Source organism: Oreochromis niloticus, linkage group LG12 (genome assembly GCF_001858045.2).
Source record: "Oreochromis niloticus isolate F11D_XX linkage group LG12, O_niloticus_UMD_NMBU, whole genome shotgun sequence".
Taxonomy (NCBI): domain Eukaryota; kingdom Metazoa; phylum Chordata; class Actinopteri; order Cichliformes; family Cichlidae; genus Oreochromis; species Oreochromis niloticus.
Window position 1 is genome coordinate 21,932,322 of NC_031977.2, and position 19,835 is coordinate 21,952,156.

A 19,835-nucleotide genomic window follows, 5' to 3' on the forward strand; every position below is an offset into this window, starting at 1 on the left:
TACCATCACTGTGACATGTATTTTCTTCCTCTATGCCAGATATTTCCAGATAACTGTTAAATGTTTTGTATGCTGTCCTTCGATTCTTTATTTTAGGTGATGAGAAGGTGCAGATGGACTTTAAGGCCTATCTGCTGCTCTAAGAATCCACATTTTTCGGCTGACTTCCTCACTTACACATTTTCACAGTTTTAATACTTCAAACTTGTTCTCTGCCTCTTGCAGCGAGCTGATGTGGGACTTTCTGCCTTGACCATCACGCCTGAGCGAGAGAGCGTTGTGGACTTCACCACACGCTACATGGATTATTCTGTGGGCGTTCTGCTGCGCAAGGCTGAGCGCACAGTGGACATGTTTGCCTGCCTGGCACCCTTCGACCTGTCGCTGTGGGCGTGCATCGCAGGCACCGTGCTCCTCGTTGGCATCCTGGTGTACTTGCTCAACTGGCTCAACCCACCTCGGCTACCCATGGGATCTGTGTCTTCAACAACGCTGTACAATTCCATGTGGTTCGTGTACGGCTCGTTTGTACAGCAAGGTAAGAAAGCAGGATAGAGGGGGTGAAACACAAGTTGAGCAGCAGCATAATAATGGTTTATTTATTTATCTATTAGTCATATTCATTAGTCATTTTGTTTTCACTTGTTGCTTAAGTTATGTTTATGCACCAAGACTGATTAGATCTGATTAGGTCATGGTTTGAGTTCATTAGACCTTTTCGCAATGTTAACCAAATGTTGGAAAGTTCAAGTTTCCGTTTTATTTATTTTGACAGGGTGGCAAACCCTGTCCGCAAGAATACATTCCCAAAAACCTATCTCTTAATAATCTACAACCTTTAAAACAAATGCAACCTTTAAAACAAAGCATGTTTTTTATGCATTGGGCCGCTATGGTCGATGGGGTCTTTCGCATGGCTTATTTGCAGGGTCTATCTCAGTGGTAAAACAAGGAAGTAATGGTAGGGATGGGAAGCATAGACGGAAAAAATGAGCTTGTGAAAGCAATCTAATTTAAAAATAAAATAAAATAGCTCCTCTGAGTACCATAGGTGTGAACTGCCTTTTTGTGTTATAGCACAATAGTCAAATTAGAACAAAAAGGAGGAGACATTTTGTTCCACATGGATTGAAGAAAAGATAATGGCCTTATCCCAGTGATCGGTCTGAAGAATTTTCCAGAATTCATCAGGCTGTGCTCAGGTGTGAAGATCAGACAATTGACACGTGGAAAAGGATTTAAATTTCATCGGCGTAGAAACAGATGCATGGCATAGGGAGGAAATTTCAATAGAGTTAGGTGTGTGTATTTGTGTGTGTGTATATGAATGTGTCTGTTTTCCATCTAGCGCGTGTGTTTCAAAAGTATCCATATAAAGTATATAGAAGGTACTTTTGAAGATAAGCGTCTTAATATTCTCAGGTTCAATCTTGGGTTTGTCGCAAAATATGTGCCATTTGCCAATGAGCACAGTGTTCTTTTGTTGTCATGCTCTGGGCCTTGCAATAGTTAATTTTTTAAGCAACATTAATTATGCAAATTTAAGGAGGCATGTTTTTTTTAACACTGCCTGTGAAACATTTCAAGCCCTGAATAAGCAACTGATGAGCATTTCGCCATTTGGTAAATAATCCTCCATCTTGTGCTGCAGCTAATGGTGGTAATGATGATGATGATGATACATGCTAATTGCTGTTTGATATTCACAATCATTTCTCTTTTTAGCTGTAATTAACATTTTAGTCATGGCATCATTAGAAAGAAAAGAGGCGGGAGAAAGGATCTCATTCTTCCACAGTGGGGTTGTCCTGCGTTTGTGTACGATATGCTATGTAGAAAATATGAGAGCTTACTGAGGCAGAGTGTTTCAAACGAGTGGCATGTTTTTCACTTCCCAAGAAAGTGAAGGTTGTGAAGTTTGCACCACTCAGTCAGGTTGTCCAGAGTTCATCAAAAATGACTTGTTCAGGAAGAACTATTAAGCTTCATCATTCCTGATATTTTCCACTGTCTACAGATTTTTTTCTGTACTTTTTTTTGGCATTACTTCAGTATGAACGCACACACACACACAGACATACAGGTACATTGAATATTCATTCAGCAACTCTCTCACAGCACCTCTATAATGTCCCAGACCTTTGTGCTTCACCTAGAAATATTACCCCCAGGGAAAATTGATTCAGATGCAAAGACACCCACAGCAGGAGGGAGCTGGAGATGAGTGATGGGAGTGAATAGCCAAACTTGATGCCAGAATTTTGCTTTTGGCTCTGTCACTCACTGCAAGACGGAGCAAGGGTGAGATGAGAAACAGAGAGGTGCAAAGGGATTACACTGATTTTTACAAACCTTTCTCTTTTCTTTTCTTCTTCCCTTTGACTTTTTCTTTAGGTCGCTTCTTTTCTTTTTTTACTGCAGACTTCCATTTCTTCCACTTCATTTTTTCGTCTTTTCCCCTTCTTCCTTTCTGGGAGTCTGCCTTAAAAATTCTGTTCTTCACTGTGGCTCATCTGAGCCACTAGGGCACCAGCCAAGTGACTGTTTGTTTACAACCTCACCCAGAGGTCTCTCAGTCTGGCATGTGTGTACAGAAGATGTAGTGGGGAAAAATGTCTGTACTCCATTAACTATTTCTAATTGGTCTCAATGAGAGTGAAAGAGACAGAAGAAGGAAGCGTGTATAAAGACGCAAAGGGAGGGACTGCATCATATGAAATCTGCTGCTTGGTTCTTGACTTCCTAACTGCTACATCAAAGGGACAAAAAAAAATCATGGGATTTGGTTTTATTATGCACTAGTAATACAGTATCTTCTCAAATAAAACAGCACATCAAAGAGAAAATTCTGCAGAAAAAAAGATCAGTTGTTCCCAGATATAGTTTGACAATATGCTGCAGGATGAGGAAGAAAGAGAGCAAAAAACCATAAAGCAACAGGGAGCTATAAGGTGAATTAGTCTATGATACTAAAGATTAATAAATAAGGTACATAATCCATCTGAAAGCAGACGGTGTCTCCTTTGCTGCCAACACAAATATAATGTAAGTATTTTAGCAGTCCTCAAGGGTGACTAAAAGTCGGAAGTGCAGGAAAATTAGTAAATTTGCAGGCGATCACACACAGTCACACACACACAATAAAAAAAGATATCCAGGGTAAGAATGAAGTATGTAAGCAGTCAGCGCAGAGGAAAGGTTATATAAGAGAGGAAATGACTTAAAAGATGGGAAATGTTCCTAAGGAGATTAATTTTCAGCTTCTGCTGTGTTGCACGTTAGCCCTGGCTGAGGTGGGAAGGTCATTCCAATATTTTTCAGAACCAAGAGGAAGGGGGAGGCAAGGCTGGGATGAGTGATTACCAGGTCACATTATTAGGACAGCCCAGCAGACAACATTAGCTTAGTGCAGGGCATTGACTGACTTGTATATAGGGCCTCGGACAGAACATGGCCTGGAGGGATGGGGATATGCACTAGTTTGCAGTCTTGTGCACCTGGTTTTAGATCTGAAATGAGCCACTACAGGCAGGCAGAGAAGATAGAGGAGGGGGGAGGGTGACATGCAAGAACTCAGGATGATAGAAAACAAGACACCCTGCAGCAGTTTGGATGACATGCAGGGAGGATGGTCAGAAGAAAGTTGCAGTACATCAGACCAAAATTTCCAAAAGCATATTAGGAAGGGTCTGCCTCACTCAGCGTAACTGCAAACAAGCCGAGAGAAAAGAATGTGCTCAAAAGGGAAGAAGCTTTTGTGAGATAGACACATTTACATGTCATGGAATTAAAGTGTTTGTCATTATTGAGGATAATAATGAGGTTCTAATTACAGCCTGTAAAGAATAAACATAATTTTCTAGGGATATTGGAGACAGAATAAATCCAAAGGCAAATTAAAGTGTTCATTTGTCAGCACGTTTAAGTCTCTTGAATATTTCAAATAAAAAAAATACAGTAATGATGCAATTAATTAATAAGTGATCCCTTTCTTTGATAGCAAACCTCAAAGTGCTAAGAGTAAGACAAAAATATAAAAAGGAGGAAGGAAGAATAAAATAGAAAGCCAAGAAATAAAATGACAGACAAAAAGCATCTGCAACATATGTCGTTTTTAAAACTGCAACAACTGCAACACTTTTTATTTTGACTGACTTTTTTTTTTCTTTTTTCATCCAAGGCTACATTCTCTCGTCGAGATGAAAGCAAAAACGGCCAGACCGAACAAATTTGCTATAAACTCTGTCGGTATTGAAATGGGTAAATGGCCGCATCTCTGCTGACCTGTGCAGCAGGGAGAGAAGCTCTGTTATGCAAGTTAGACATCCTGACAAAAAGAAGAAATGAAACTGAGATAGACAGGTTACCCTGTTCCCCGTCCTGTTTCCTCTTTTAAACTTCCTGTCTCCCCGTGTCTGCCTCAAACTTCTCTCCTTTTCCTCTCTGTCCTGTCCTGACTTCCAAGTTTTGCCAGCAGAATTTGAGCTAAAGTAGAAGAGTCAAAAGCAAAACTCTGTTGTCACATTGAATATTTGTCTTATGCAAATCTTTGTCAGCCATTTTCTCACTTCTGGTGTCCATAATTAATGTCTAAACCAGTAGGGGAGAACAAACACTGTGGAGAAACAGACTGGTATTTTGGGGTTTGGTTTTTTTTTGGTGGTGTTTGCACATACGTATGTGTGTGTTACCTGTCAGTGTGAGTGCTGGTATAGCTCAATTACAACTGTTTTTGTGAGAAAAGCATATGCAATCACACAGATACAGCACGCACTCTTACAAAATTAGTTTTCACTGTATGAAAAAATGCACGCGCACACACACACAGACACAATCACACAGAGTCAGGGCCATAGGCCACAATCAGTGCTTTCATCTTTCCATCTGCTTCTCCAAACATCTCTCTCTTCCTCTCTGTGCGTCTCCCTTTTCCCACCAACCCCTGCTGTGTAACTATCTGTATGTGACTATGTGTGTGAAGGAGAGAGAGCTTTGTTGGAGAACCATATACTGTACTGTATGAAAAAAAAATCTGTTTCCCTACTCTCTCCTTTTGCATTTCAACCCAGCATCCCCCAGTTCTCCCCATTCCCCAAATCTCTGTACTCACTGCTGAGTTTTCTCAGTGTGAGTGCGTTCACAGTCTGCACTCCTCATTCCATCTCTTGGTTCCTCTATGTGTCTCTCCCTCTATCATTATCTCTGTTTCTGCTGTGCCATACTGCTGGGAAGCCAACGTTATCATCATTTTCCTGCTCTCTCCTTCTCCTTTCCTCTCTTTCTCTCTTTATGACTCCCTCTAATCCATTATCCCTCTCTAACGACTCTTTTGTGCTGCTGTAAAGTGGACCCAACTTTAGGACATGCACCCCTCCTGACTTTAACCCTCTATCTCCATCTATCCTCCCTCTGTTCCTTTTTCCCCTCTCCCTCAAAGTGTCTCTCCTGCAACAAAGATGCGCCACAGTGAGAAGAGACCGTCTCTCAGCAGTTCCATTAAATGCGTCTCTCTCTTGCTCTCTCTTCCACTCTGTGCACTTTTGTTCTGTTCCTGTTTCTGTTACAATTGCTTCCTGTCCTTCTCCCCTTTTCTCTCCATTCAGCAGCAATCTCTCTTGGCCCCCTCTGTCCACTTCTTTCTTACTGCTCATGTATGATTACATCCAGCTGGTGCAATCTCATCCTAAAAGCAGGTTTGAATAGGATGTGTACCTTCTGTCCTCCTCACATCGATCTTCCCCTCGTTCCTTCAGTGGGCAAAAAGTTATTTAAGTACATTTACTCAAGTATGTACTTCAGTGTGAGGGTCCTAGATTCTGCCAGTGAAAATTCCCCGTACTCAGTTCTCATGAAGTAAATACATTTGTCTGAAAGTGTTTCTGCACTTACTAAATTTCCGTACTTACAAATCGATCCAGTCTTACGTTGCCATCGAGTACTTTTAAGGTGTTTTTACTGCTACTTTTACCTAAATCTGTTTGACTATTAAGGGACAGTGAGCCAAACTGTCAAGGAAAGCTCAGAAAATGAGATTTTAGCTGACATTTTCCTGTCACAGACAAACTCAGAGACAAACTGTGAGACGCAAATCCCTGATCATAGCTCAGTCTTTGCATCTGCTTACAGGTTAGAGTTGTGTCCTTGCCATTTTCAGAACTTCCTACAGTCATGCTTGAAAGTTAGCTGCTAGTTTAATCAGCTCTGGTGCAAACCCTGAGAGGAGGAGTGGCTGACGGCCAGAGAGGAGCACTATTTAAAAATCATCAAGCCTCTGATTAGATTTCTTTTTTAGGTGTTGATGTTTGCATCTGTATTTGTTGAGGAAACAAAATGATGAAATATGTGAACCTGAATTTAAAAAAAGTCAAAATAGCTATAAAAACTTTTATTTGTTTAATTTCACTTTTACTTTTAGGATGTTAAAGTGTTAATGTAAATATTCCTCAATAAACATGCAAATTATAATAAATAATAACAGCTAAAAGTAACACTGGTTTATAGATGTCCTAAACTCAGTTATAAGCATCCATAATCATAAATATCACTAAAAAGAAAATCATGTTGAAACTAATTTTCAGTCACTGCTTTTTTTCTCAACTGAAATATCTGCAATTATGTGATGTGGACAGATGTTTGAGGGTTGAGTAAACTGTGTGGGTGAGCTAGCTAGTTAACAAATGTTTTCATCATCCTCATGGTCATCAACAATGTCTATTTCCACATAAGGTGCGCTGGTCACACCTAGTTAATACCAGCTTGAGAACGCCTTAATATTCTTTGAGGTGTAGATTCAGCAAATCACTGGAGACATTCCTTAGATATTTTGCTCCATATTGGCATGATAGCATCACATAATTGGTGGAGATTTGTAGGCAGGGTATGTCTGTGCTTTCATGCTTTTTACGGCAAATTCTGACCCAACCATCTGAATCCCACAGCAGAAATCAAGACTCATGAGATCAGGGAACATTTTCGAGCCTTCTATAATCAAATTTTGGTGAGTCCGTGTGTACAGCCTCAGTTTCCTGTTATTAGCTGAGGTGAGTGGAGCCCGATTTAGTGTGATGTATCCCCTCTGCATTAAGGTTCAAGATGTTCTGCTGCATACCTTGGTTATAACAATTGATTAAGTTACTGTTGTCTTTATGAGTTTGTTGAGTATTTTCACCCAGAGAACTGCTGATCACTAGAGATTTCCTCTTTGTCCAATCAGACTCTGTAAACCTTAGAGATTCCTGTACAGGGAAATCCCAGCAGCTCAGCATTTTTTTTGAAATATGCAAATCAACCCATCTGACACCAACAACCACATTCAAAGTCACTTAAATCACATTTGTTTTCTCCATTCTGGTGCTCAATTGGAACTTCATCCGAAATTCTACATGTCTAAATGCATTGAGTTGCTGCCATATGACTCGCTGATTAGATGATTATGTTTATTAGCAGTAGAACAGGTGTCCCTAATAAAGTGTCTGGTGAGAGTGTATTTGTAGTAAGCCACGGTTTGTGAGAATATTCACTTCTTGTGTGATACTGTATTAGTATAGACTTCAGATGTTGGTTAAATAAGATTTATATTCTTGTGAATGCAGCAGTGTCGTTGCCTTTATTCAGATTTGCTGTCTGAATATCAAGATGTAGTTTCACCAAAAATGAGGATGTCTTGAAGTCTGGCATTTAGTGAAACTGTTGTTTCTATACATAGAGGGAGATGGTAATTCTGTGCAGTTGTCACTTTGACCAACTCTTCATTATGATTCTTCTTGTCTGGATTAGCTCTTGCTTTTAATTTATATCAAGAATAGAAACTGCTCTTCATGAGCCTTCGTTCATTTTTGTCTCCATCAGGGGATTTTCTGAGACTTTGTTAGTACACATGACATTTTCAAGATTCAAAATGCATAATAAAGTAATGTTAAACAGCTTCACTTTTTGCAAGAAGAAGCACATTAAAAATTGAAAAATGCCAAAGACTCCTTGTCTTGTTTTTATAGCTGGCATAGGGCAACAGATTTGGTCTTTAGTGTTACCACACCGACACATTCAAATGTCCATTTTGTGTTGCCAAGCATTGTTCGGTCATACTTTTACATGACTCTTACATGTTGTGTACTCTTTCTCTTGCATTCTCTGTTTTTCCCGTCTTTAAATGTTTAATCATACTTAAATGTAATCAAACTTTCATCTGCAGACAGCAAAAAAACGAGCTATGTGAGGACAAATAGCGAGATGCATTGCAAACATTTGCAAAGGAAAGAAATTCTTGGACTAAAATACATATATTATCATGCTTGCCTGCATCTTACCGTGTTGATTGCCATGTTAGTGACTGAAGATGTGTATCTCTTACCAAATGTGTATCTGTCAAAGCAGCTCCAAAGCACACTGCAATCTGCTGGTCTTGTTTTATCCAGATTCTTTCTCCAGGGAGTCCAAGAAGCTGTAGCTACCAGGGACAGTAATGAGGAGGGTGGCTTAATTGAAATACAAGCATATTTATTTTGGGCACTGTTTTGTTAACTGCCTCGAGAAAACAGGCTGAGTGAATGCAGTTTATTTCCCAGTGAATGTGTTGTAAAGGTCAGGCATTGTGCAGAATGCAAGTGGAATAAAAAACTGATCTAACTGCTTCTCGCTGGGTGTGCTCACAGTAACTTTTGTCCTCTGAATTTGAATGAATGTACAGTTGTTTAGGGCATTTCTTAGGCAAATGTTAAAACTTGTCCACAAAAATGAAAATCCAAAAAGCTCACAACATAATTAGTAAACACATCATAATGGATAAGATGCTTATAAAATTTACCAGTGCAGGATCGATAGCATTTATAGGATTTAACGCTTGTCAGAAAGGCAATAGAGCAAAATTACTACTTTCTTCTTTCACACCTTGCACGGCAACAAATGAAGTCCTGATTTCACTCAGTAACCCTCCACGAATCTAGATAATTGCAAGATTTATGAGATCATTTACCTTAACAAGGCAGCTTCTTTTTCTACCACACCCCAAGAACACTCCAAAGTCCCACAGCTGGATAGAATTTTTTAAAAAAAAGAGGGAGAATAGAGGATAGGTCAGTCAAAAGAGATAAAACAGAGGGAGAGCTGGTTGTTTCGCACCTTGTTAGACACCTTGTTAGTGCTCAGCCAGTCATTATAGTGTCTGCTGAGGCAGGAGTATCTCTAATAAATCAAGACATATCTGTCTGTCTGTCTTTTATTCAGCTATCATCCGATCTACTTCACTTGGCAAACACAAATCAAGTGTAAGAATGTATGTGAACTGTGACATCGCCTGCAATCTCATCTCATAGTGAAGGCCACAAAACAGGACCCTGTAAGTGAGACCACTGCTCATCCAAACAGCTTCACTTTTCCCCGGCGATTGCAGGTCAAATTAGTAGTTGAAACATGGGCAGAAATTTTGTTAACTAGCTAACACAAGGACGAAAAAGTGGGATTTGCACATCAAACTTTCCTTAGTGTACCTCTCAAAATATTAGTGCTATATGTGCAGAAATTCATAGCCTCGATGGATTTCACATTACAGATTAGAAGCGAAGACCAAAAACTGTCCACCTGGGTATGCAGTACGTGTAGGTTTATGGTTATTGAACGAGGAAAGGTGCAGATCTGTGTAACCTGCCAGTGTATGTGGACCTGCAGCCCTTGAAAAAGGGAGAGGAAAAGAAGATGAGACAAGAAAATGAAGGGGGGTGACAGGAAGAGGGAGGGCATGTGGCTTGCAATGTGTGAAATATTGAGAATGACATTGTTAAAGTTGAATATGAGCGACTCAAACACAATCACCATCAAGAGAGAGGTCTAAGAAGTGCATTTTTTGTGAGCACTTGTGTGCATAGGAACGCACACACTTTGTCCTAGTCAAGGGAAAATTGCTGAGAGAGCCATCTGTCAGAAGTTGCACTCAGAGAGGCAGCCATGGTCTTATTGGTTTGATTGAACAAGACACAGTCTGCATACAGCCACCTATAATGAGTCCACAGTACTGTACTTTCAACTTAATGCAATTTGCATGCATGTCTGTAGATGTGCACATCTGTAACTGTTTCAGTTATGCTTATAATCCGACTGGCTTTGTATTACATCCTTTTTGTGTGTGTACGTGTTTATTTTGCTCTTTTTTTTCTTTATATGGGAAGCTCCATTGTTACTGTGGGCTTGAAATGCCCACAGCTATTGGAATAGTTTCCATCAAACTTTTCCTTAATTCCTTTAACACCTTCTTTGGGATTAAGTGTAATTGTTGAGAGTAAAAGGCATTAGCTAACAGTCGTCCACAGTTTTTGTTATTTATGTTTACTGTTATTGTATGGACACTATTGGGGAGGGATATTAAGAAATAGTTTAATTATTTGTGACTTTTTCAGCAACCTTAGTGTTATGGATTGGATGAACACTGGTGTGTGAAATGTTGTCTGGGAAAAGCCGTTAGTTGTGGCCTTTAGAAATAAGCAAATACAAAGCAGCCACATACACATGAACACGGGCACATACAGCCTTGACTTCCTGTTGGCTGTTGTAACCCTTATATCGTACACAGATTGTATTGATCCACGTATAGGAGCCGAGCGGGGAAACATAGCCTGTAAATAAGCTCAAAGAAATTTCTGCTGACCCCATCATTTTTATGTTCCTTTCAACGGTGAAAAGGAGGCAAAAAGTGCTGATGAAGCTTGAAAAAAGGAAGAGAGAAGAGGGGAAAGAGAGTTTCTTTAATAAGTCCAATGTCAAGCAGTTTCCAGTCTGCATATGGTACATACACTTACACACGCATTCAGAGGAGGACTTTTACCCCAGCTATTTTGGGAGGGCGTTAAGAAGTTGCCACACTAAAGCGTGCACACATAAAGGTGCAGACACGCACACACCCAGACACAGAAAAAAACTGCCGTTTATCACCAGTCTCCACACTTGGCCTGTTGCAGCCTACAGGTTAACTGGCTGCTCTTCATTCATTTTAGGGAATGGGAAACAGCTCTCCCATCCCAAAAAGCAACCAGTTTTAATGAATTTTCACAAGCGATGATGCAGCAAGTTGCAGTTTTTGAATGGCAGGCGAACAAACTTGTATGAATGTAAATATGCTTGGGTTTACAGTGATTTTGCAAAAGTATATACTTAGTAAGCGGATCTAAACACAAAACACACACGAAAGCACAAAAGTCATATTTGATCGATATGACATGTCCAAATTAGTACATAGAAGATGTGAACACCAATGTTCTTTCGCCATTTCATATCCTTATGCTACAGTCACACGTGTTACATAGTCGGAGTCTAGAGGCTGCGTAGAAGATGAGCTTGTTATAAAGTGGGTAAAAAAAGGAGACCGCCTATCCCACATTCTCGTATTAACCTTGAAAATTTACCCAAAATGCACTTTTTCCCCCCAGTGAACGATCAGAAAATAGAACATCCAGGCCCATTTATGAATAAACTGGTTCTGTTTTTTAGTGAAACTACCCATAATACTGAAGCTTAATGCCAGTTACAGAAAAAATCATGCTGAACGAGAACGAGATTTTGGCCTCATATTGTGACACTTGAAATGGGTGTAAAATAGATTTGGTTGCAGCTTTTGAAATAGGATGTGTACCTTTCTGATAATGCTACTTAAAAAGCACAACATTTCAGCCCACCTCCATGTAGGCTGAAGGTCTGTAACTTAGGAAATTTGTATGGAAGTAGAACTTGCCTGTGTGTGTGTGTGTGTGTGTGTGTGTGTGTGTGTGTGTAAGAGAGAGAGAGCATTTGTCAATAAATATGTTCACTGTCTGTCTGGGAGAAAGTTAATATGTCTCTTTACACCACAGCCAGAACAATAACAGAAGAAAGCAGTATTTCAGAAAGAAAGGCAATGTTGTGGGGATACAGTTAAAGTTAAAATACTTTTAAGTAATACATTTAATGTGAAGACAGTAAAACCAAAGCAGTACATCACAAACTCCCCAAATAACAAACTAAAAAATAAAAACTGTAACTGATGCAATCCAAAAGGTCACTGCAGGGTTTTTTCTGAGTTTTGCATTTTCTCTGACCTATTGAGTGTCTTGGCTGTATTGTGATAAAGTGTCACATGGACCCTGCATGCTGAGCTTTGACTGCACAGGCGCAAATTTTCCCTTCTGCATTTAAAAGAATACTAGTGAAGCTAGCTCACCAGCTCTCTCCATGAACGCTATGACTGTAGCTATGATCGTAGCTGCAGCTTTGTAATTGCATACAGTAGCTGTCTTTCTGACTGCAGCTGTAGCTGTGGTTGTACTTTGGTTCTTATAAATCTGGCTGTGACATGTTCATTTTTAATTGGTATAAAACTGACTACATGCAGCGGTTATGTGTTTAGTGATGGTTTTGCTTGATGAGTGTTGTATCGAATCTTTTCTATTCCTGAACTCCTGTGCTATGATGATCTGTCATAGAAGAACAGCAGGTTCAAATAGTAACAGCTGGACACATCCATAACACCACAGACTGAGCCATACAGCATACTCAGCCTCACCTACACAGTCAGTCAGACTAAGCATCAATAGCTGTTCTCACAAGCAGCAGCTGGATACTGTTAGAGAATCGCCTTTCATAATGAGAAATGAGCAATAAATGCACCATGTAAATGGTCACATTATTGAATCATTTCCATATCTGTATTGTGAGTCTTTTAATTGGCAATGTATTATAACTAGACTCGAACAACGTGGTTCTTATGGCTCAGAAGGAATGCAAAGGCAAGGCAATAGCGTTTGTTTGGTTTATGGCTTTAAATACCAGAAAGAAAACTATCATCTTGATGTGGTTGTTGTTCTTTTCCTTATGAAATATCATTACAAGTTACATTTCAAAGCAGAAAAACGCTGTTTGTGAAGCATGGATTGAAAGATAGATAGACATAAAGCTTACTGTCTTCTATACGAACAACAAGGATGAAATGAAACGATGCGTTATTTCTGCTAAATGCACACAAACACATATGGTGCGTACACATGAGCACGAAAAGTCTGCTTTGGTTCGCTGTTTCCCCCGTGCACCAATGCAGACATAGCAGGGTTTTTTTTCATGGTGAGCGCGCTCTGAAGCACAGCTAAGTGAGGGAATAATTTGCATTTCAATCTTTTAATTTGCTCCCTTTTTGTGAAATTGAGCCAACTTCTACAAGCTAACTGGAGTGAGTACAGAACCCCATTTCAGCATCCCCCCTAAGGGCGATCCTATAATATTTGAATATCTCTTTCCCCCAGTTGAACTTATATTAAACTCACATTTATATTACACACATTGAATTCTTTGGGGGTTTCAAATTAAGTCATATTCTAAACATGACATGACTGCAAGGATCGCTTTGATTTGCTGGTTTCTTAAGTGTGAGTTAGAATGTAGAGAGAAAGTAAAGAAGAGAAACACCTTTCTGACCAAAAAGAGCATTTTGCTTTTCAAATTGTCATTTATGAAATAACTAGAACTGAAAAACTAACATTTAAAGAAAAAAAACCGAATGACTTGCAAAGATTTGGTGCAGTTTGATGGCACATGCTTCTTTTCTGATATCTGTTAGAACATAGTAGACCTATCTGTACAACGAACACATGCACTCAAAAGTCTAACTTTAATTAACTTAGATGATCCATGTTTGGCAGGCTCATTTTGGACTTGTATTAACTTCTACACACATACATAATACATGTATTCTATGCATTTGTATATACTACACAGCATGTGTCTGTATGGAGTGCACACTTCAGTAGAGGGAGGGTCCAGAGCAATTTGTTGGCCGCAGAGGTGAATCACAGCAATATGAAAAATTAATATAAAGTTCATGAATATTAATAACTCTGATGCAATTGCCATAATATCAACGCTTCTCCTTCACATTACATGTAGCTTTAAAGTACAATAAAAATAAACACAAATCACAAAATAATATGGATGTATTTGCGTTATGTCAGTTTGATGTGCTACCGAGTAATTAAAGTGCTTACCTCTGAGCAGTATATTGGGCTTCACATTGCCCACAGATCACACCTGAATGTTATGCTGTAGTTAGAGACTGTGTGGTGCAATATTCTTTATTTTATCATAGCGGCCTTGTCCAATAGCAAAATGAAATAATTATGTAAATGATATTGGAAAAATGTGAGTCGTATGAGCTTATGTGCACATGCAAGGGCTGCCTACTTTGTCAGCAGAAATGCACATTCATAGGAGGATATTTTCTGAGATGTAAATTTGGTTGTCAAGTTGCTGATTGCGGTGTCTATTTGTTATGCTAAGTGTAATCAAGACTTTGCTGTCACAATCAGAAATTTAGATGACAATCATTTAACAATCAGTTCAAATTTCACTTTATTAAAAGCTTTTTGTTGTTGTTGAGCTACTGTAATTTCAATTAGCCAGAAGTTAAACTGTGTGAATTGCTCAGGGGGGTGGCTGCGGTTCAGGAACTGTCTGCTCATGGGAAGGTTGATGGTTAGGTCCCCAGCTCCTTTAGTCCGTGTGTTGAAGTGTCCTTGGGTAAGATCCTGAACCTGAAGCTGGCTCTGATGGATCCATCATTATGTAAGAGTATTAGATTAAGAGTGCTTAGTAACCCTTGCTTTTCGGTGTGTGTCAATTTGAACTTGTTTATAAACTTCAGCCATATTTTTGAGGATGTCTTAAAGTTCCTATACGTATTCAGGGAGCGTACAGGGAGGGGGGACACCATTGGGGCACATCCCTGAATCGGAAACTTCGTGCATCTCAGCTCAAATCCACAACATTACCAGCCTGCTGGATCTTTTAAATGGTTGCACTTGATGGCTTGAAAAAAAATTGCTAACCACATGGAAAATCCCTCTTCGCGTTGGCTTATAGCCAGGGGTATTAGAGGTGGCACATGTACAATGTAGAGATTGAAAAGCAGAAGGCAGGAGAGGTGATGGAGGAGGGATGCATGCACTCTGTCATCCTCCTCCTCCCTTTTTCTATTCTCTCGCTTTTTCCATCTTCACCCCGGCTCCTGCACTGTAATATGTCTTTCCCAAGTTGTTTATAATCACTGGGACACCGTCAGACGGGAGTGATTGAGGTGCTAGAGGAGAAATAGATGGTAAAAAAATAAATAATGATTCCAGCAAGTCATCAGACGGTGGAGGGGTATAATCTGAGGCAGTGGAGGTGCTTGCTCGGTGGTGAGATTTGAAGCTTTACAAGAAAGCCACACATATATAAAACCCTTCAGGATGTGCCCACCGCTCGACTGGCTTCAAAGCTGCACTCATCTCGAGTTACCTTTACTGCAGAATGTCAACAAGGATGGGGAAAAGAGGAGAAGAGCAGAGGAGGAAGGTAGTAAGAGATGCAGAAAGGCAAGGAGAAGATGTTAGAAGGGAGGCAGGTAGAAAAACTGAGAATGTGTGATGCAGATGAATTGGCTTATAGAATAATTTTGTTTGCCAAACCTGCGGGAAACAACAGCACCTGCATCTGTCAAATTTTTCATCCTCCTTCCTGGATCTACGTGTTTATTTCTCTCAAAGCAAACAAATAACAGTGTATAGACATATGCATATTCCTTTTTTTGTGAGTTTATGTTTGGATTCTTTGATTTTGTTGTCTTGAAAAGCTGGTGCATTCGTTGCCTTCAACAAAAAGGAAATCAATAGCAGTAAAATTACAGCCTACCCTGGGAGCAAGTTCTTATACTGTCAGATACTCTAGCGTAAGTCTTTGAGTTTCTTTAGCAATCCAGTTCACTTAAGATCATTGGTATTCAGGAGGTAATACTGAGGATATTTTGTTGGAACCTGACGTTAGAAATCATTGCCATGCATAAACACAAACACTGCCTGGAGCTGGTGTAAGGTATTAATTACATAGCTCATAATTGCAGATTTAAGAGATTATAGTATTTTTCCGATGCACTTTTTTCCTTTTTTTTTTTTTTTAACTTAAAATGGCTCTAACTAACATATTGGGGGAGGGTGATACATTTGCATCTTATCTCTTGTCTTCATTTTTTCCCTCTGTGCTTCAGTTAAAGTAACACTACGTGGATTAATTCAATGTGACCTTGTGTAACCACATGTTAATGTGACTTTCAGCTGACATAGTGATGATTTCATACTAAAGAAGTAGTAATTCATTATAAAGTAATGAGATGCTTGACATTTGTTTTTAGAGAATTTAAGAATCCCTAGATATCTTTTCATTTTAAAGTCCGAGGAAACATTGTTGCAGAATTCTGTGACATGATGACAAGACTTTTGATGATGTGGGTGATCACTGACATTTATTTTATATTGTATAAGACTTAGAGAACAAAACAAAGTCTGAAACTTTTCAAAATACTTTAAAAGATGGATTGTATTTTATAATCATAGCCTCAGTTTAACATATTTCTGACAGTGTTGACACATGTACAAGCAATGAAGCAAAACTGGTACTGTTTGGTGTTTTTCTGTGCTCAAAATCCTATTTGACTGTCCGTTTGGTACGAAACATAAGCCACATGTGCAAACCTAGATTGTGGAAGACTTGATACGTTAATGTGTTAAACAGAGCTAGCCTGTTGCTATTTTTAGAGACACTTTTCAGTGCTGTGGAAGAATGAAAAGTGAATGCCTAAAGTGTTGTTAAAAAGAACCTTACATCATCTTACGGGAAGATTGCATGGATTCCAACTGGGGGATGACATCAGCTGAGCACACTCTAGCTCTTTTTTACTCATTTAAAAAAAATACTCTAATGATCTACTCTGCTCTTATTTCATCCAAGAATAACCAGAGTGTGATGCTTTAAATTTGAAGAGATGGATCAGAAAGGTTGGCAGCAGGAATGTAGATTTTAAAAACTGATGATGCATTTGAGAGAAATTGATTTCCAACACTGGGTGCAGAAAGTGTAGACATTCCTTATTGTCTAAAAGTGCGGAAAGGGAGAAAGATACTGATTTTTTTTTAAACACATTACTTCTTTTCTATGATGATAATGATGATATGGAATGAGATTAATGGTCAGTAAGTCTTTGCAAGTGGGCATCTCAAACACACACTGCACCAGCACCATAAACTAGTGTCTTGAAGGAGCTTGTTTACACTGACAGCATGCAGTAAAAGAGCAGAGAGTAGACTGTCGATATGGACCATGCACAGTAACAGAACTGGTCCTTATCATCAATTTGTCCAGCGTCTTCTTCTAGCAGTTGACCTCTTTGTCTCATTTACTCTGAAATGTGGCTTTTTTCCCGACAGAGAAGATAAATCTCTCTATTAGGCTGCTTTACTGCAAGTATTTACAAAACACCTGTACATAGAACAGCTTTAGTCGAATTCAAAGTCAGAGATGTTAAAGAGCATGTTGTTTCTCCTGACCTCAGGTTGCACTTTCAATTACAGGTTCTTTACTTTTCAGACTAAAGAACAGACAAATGCATCACTTATCTCTTACGGTAATGGCGTTACTTCAGTTTGGTTCATTATTCTGCCATTGTTATGTCTAAAAATGACAACATTAAGAATATGGAAGCTCAATGAGAATAGTTTATTGCCACTGTAATACTTTGTATTTATTTGCTTACAGTACAATAAGACTCATTGTGCACTTTCATCAGCCAGTTATGCTGCACTCTATGTCCCGACTGTCCACGGACCAAGTAGCGTGACTTAACCTTTGACCTTTTAAATATGAATTGCCATCACTTCTGCGTCTGTATTAGTTAATCATATATGCCACAATAGTCCTTGCAATTTTTGCATAAAAATCTTTAACAATCTCTTGCTTTCCTTACCTACTTAGCTAACTGAAGTGCAAATTCAATTTAAAATTCAAGAGCTGATTTGTTAAGGTGCTGTGACTCATTAAGTCTTACAAGTGACACTGAAAAGGACTGTGCTGCACCTTTGGCTGCTTTTGAAACAAAAAGTCTTGGCCTCTAAATCACCCCATCAGGTTTACAGCATCATACACGGGATCAAGGGCTTTTTGGACTAATCGTCATCCTCACTGATTAGTTTGAGTCAGGGCTGTGGGATGGGGGTCATGTCCGGTGCTCTCATTTATCTAAGCACTTGATGTTCTTCCCTAATATGTGGGCAGTGGATGTGTGTGTGTGTGTGTGTGTGTGTGTGTGTGTGTGTGTGTGTGTGTGTGTGTGTGTGTGTGTGTGTGTGTGTGTGTGTTTGTGTGTGTGGTTACCTTTGCCAGGACCCCTAAAAATGTGGGATATCCAGAAGTGCAGTTTTACCAAATGAATCTACATGAGTCTCATCCTAATATTAGTTCATAGATGCTAACGGTATCAAATGTAAAGACACACGGTCCATTCTGTTTTTTAAGTCTAGTTAAACACTGAGTTTAATTTGACCTACTGGCAACAACTACTCATGAGGAAAAAATGTGTATTCACTCAACAGGTTGCGAGTGGTTGGTGGAGATGGCTGGTGCTGCTTTCCAAGTGGTAGTGAATCTTTGAAAAGCAGTGCAAAATAGAAGTAAAAGCTGTGCCTTAATTCTGCAACCAACACATTTCAAAAGGTTCAGCTTTTACTTTCAAGGTGAATGTCCTCTGTTTCTGGTTTCATCAAGTCATCATCAAGTTTTATTATAGTTCAGAGAGAAATGGTGAGCAGACATCTTCCATGCAAACTGTGGGTGATCCAAAGGAGTCAAAAGGAGTCTGCAACCCCTTTCACCAGTCAACAGCCAGCATCAGCAATGACTTGTAACATGTTGGGGAATGCACTTTCTTTACTAGAAACCAGCAGTTGCCAACTGGTCTCTGAGCTGTGTGCCTGAAGTTTTAGATATTTCAGTAAAAGAGCAAGACGTTGCAAGTTGAGAGACAGAATGTATTAAGATCCACAAAATAAGTGTGTTATCTGCTTAAAGGTGGGCTTTACACAGCTCACACCACAATGTCAAACTTTTATTGTGGACATTTTCACTCTTACTAATACTTTATACTACTCAACTGATCTGGGTTGACTGGCCAGAGTTTTTCCTTGAATTTGTAGCTCCACCATGATTGCTTTGGATGAGTCATCAGACCTATGAGGAGTTATTGGCTAATAAATTCACAGTGTTGGACAACAGGTGCAGGGGTCATCCAATCATGTCCCAAGTATTTTGGATGAAACTGCTTGCAGTTGTCTTTTATTTTCCTGGTGAAGATTAAAAACCAAAAAACCAAAAAAACCAAAACAGACTTATAACATAAAGCTTTGCTGCTATGCCCTATTGTTTAATTATCTGACTGTTTAAAGATGTGCCGTTGTTCTTGGTTGTATGCATATGCTTCATCCAAACTCATGCCAAATAAATTTCTGAAAGTGCCTGCCCTTTTCCAAGAAGTTTCCAAGGACAACTTCCCAGATGGTTCCGTGTTTACCAAACCATCTGGAGTGTCAGGTTACAAAATATCCCATCAAGGGCTGTTTTTTTCTCAACAGAAATCAGAGTCTAGAGGGTTTGCAAAGTCAGGTTGAACTACAATATTCTCCAGGCTTCTTCTTTTTTTGTCCAATAATACCTAAAACATCAGTCTGTTCAGGCAAACAAAATTAGATCATGAAGCTGCAAAAAAAAAAAAAAAAAAAAAAAAAAAAGATGGGAAAATGAAATGCCAAGGGGTCTTTTAGCCAGCAAAATTGCAAGTTAATCAGTCGGTCAGTTACACGGCCATGGGGCCGCTATCTAATTAACTAATCAATTATGTAGATATCCAGCAATCCAATTACTCTTTCAATCAAAAAAGACAGAAAGCAGCACTTAGCATTAGGCTAATGGAAACCTGAAAGTTAGGGAAAAATACATTAAAACGTGAAAGACAGCCACACGGTTCA

At 39.3% G+C, this 19,835-nt stretch overlaps 1 protein-coding gene across 3 annotated transcripts in view; it reads left to right on the top strand.

The window, feature by feature from the left end:
- grid2 (glutamate receptor, ionotropic, delta 2) overlaps positions 1-19,835 on the top strand; it is a 483,691-nt gene that overhangs the window by 383,514 nt on the left and 80,342 nt on the right. For all 3 annotated transcript variants that reach the window (XR_003213195.1, XM_005452094.3, XM_005452093.3), the window contains exon 11: positions 226-538. Coding sequence is in view for 2 of the 3 variants with exons in the window: in XM_005452094.3 (XP_005452151.1) it covers positions 226-538 (313 nt within the window). In the remaining variant the exon portion in view is untranslated. The remainder of the gene's footprint in view (positions 1-225; positions 539-19,835) is intronic.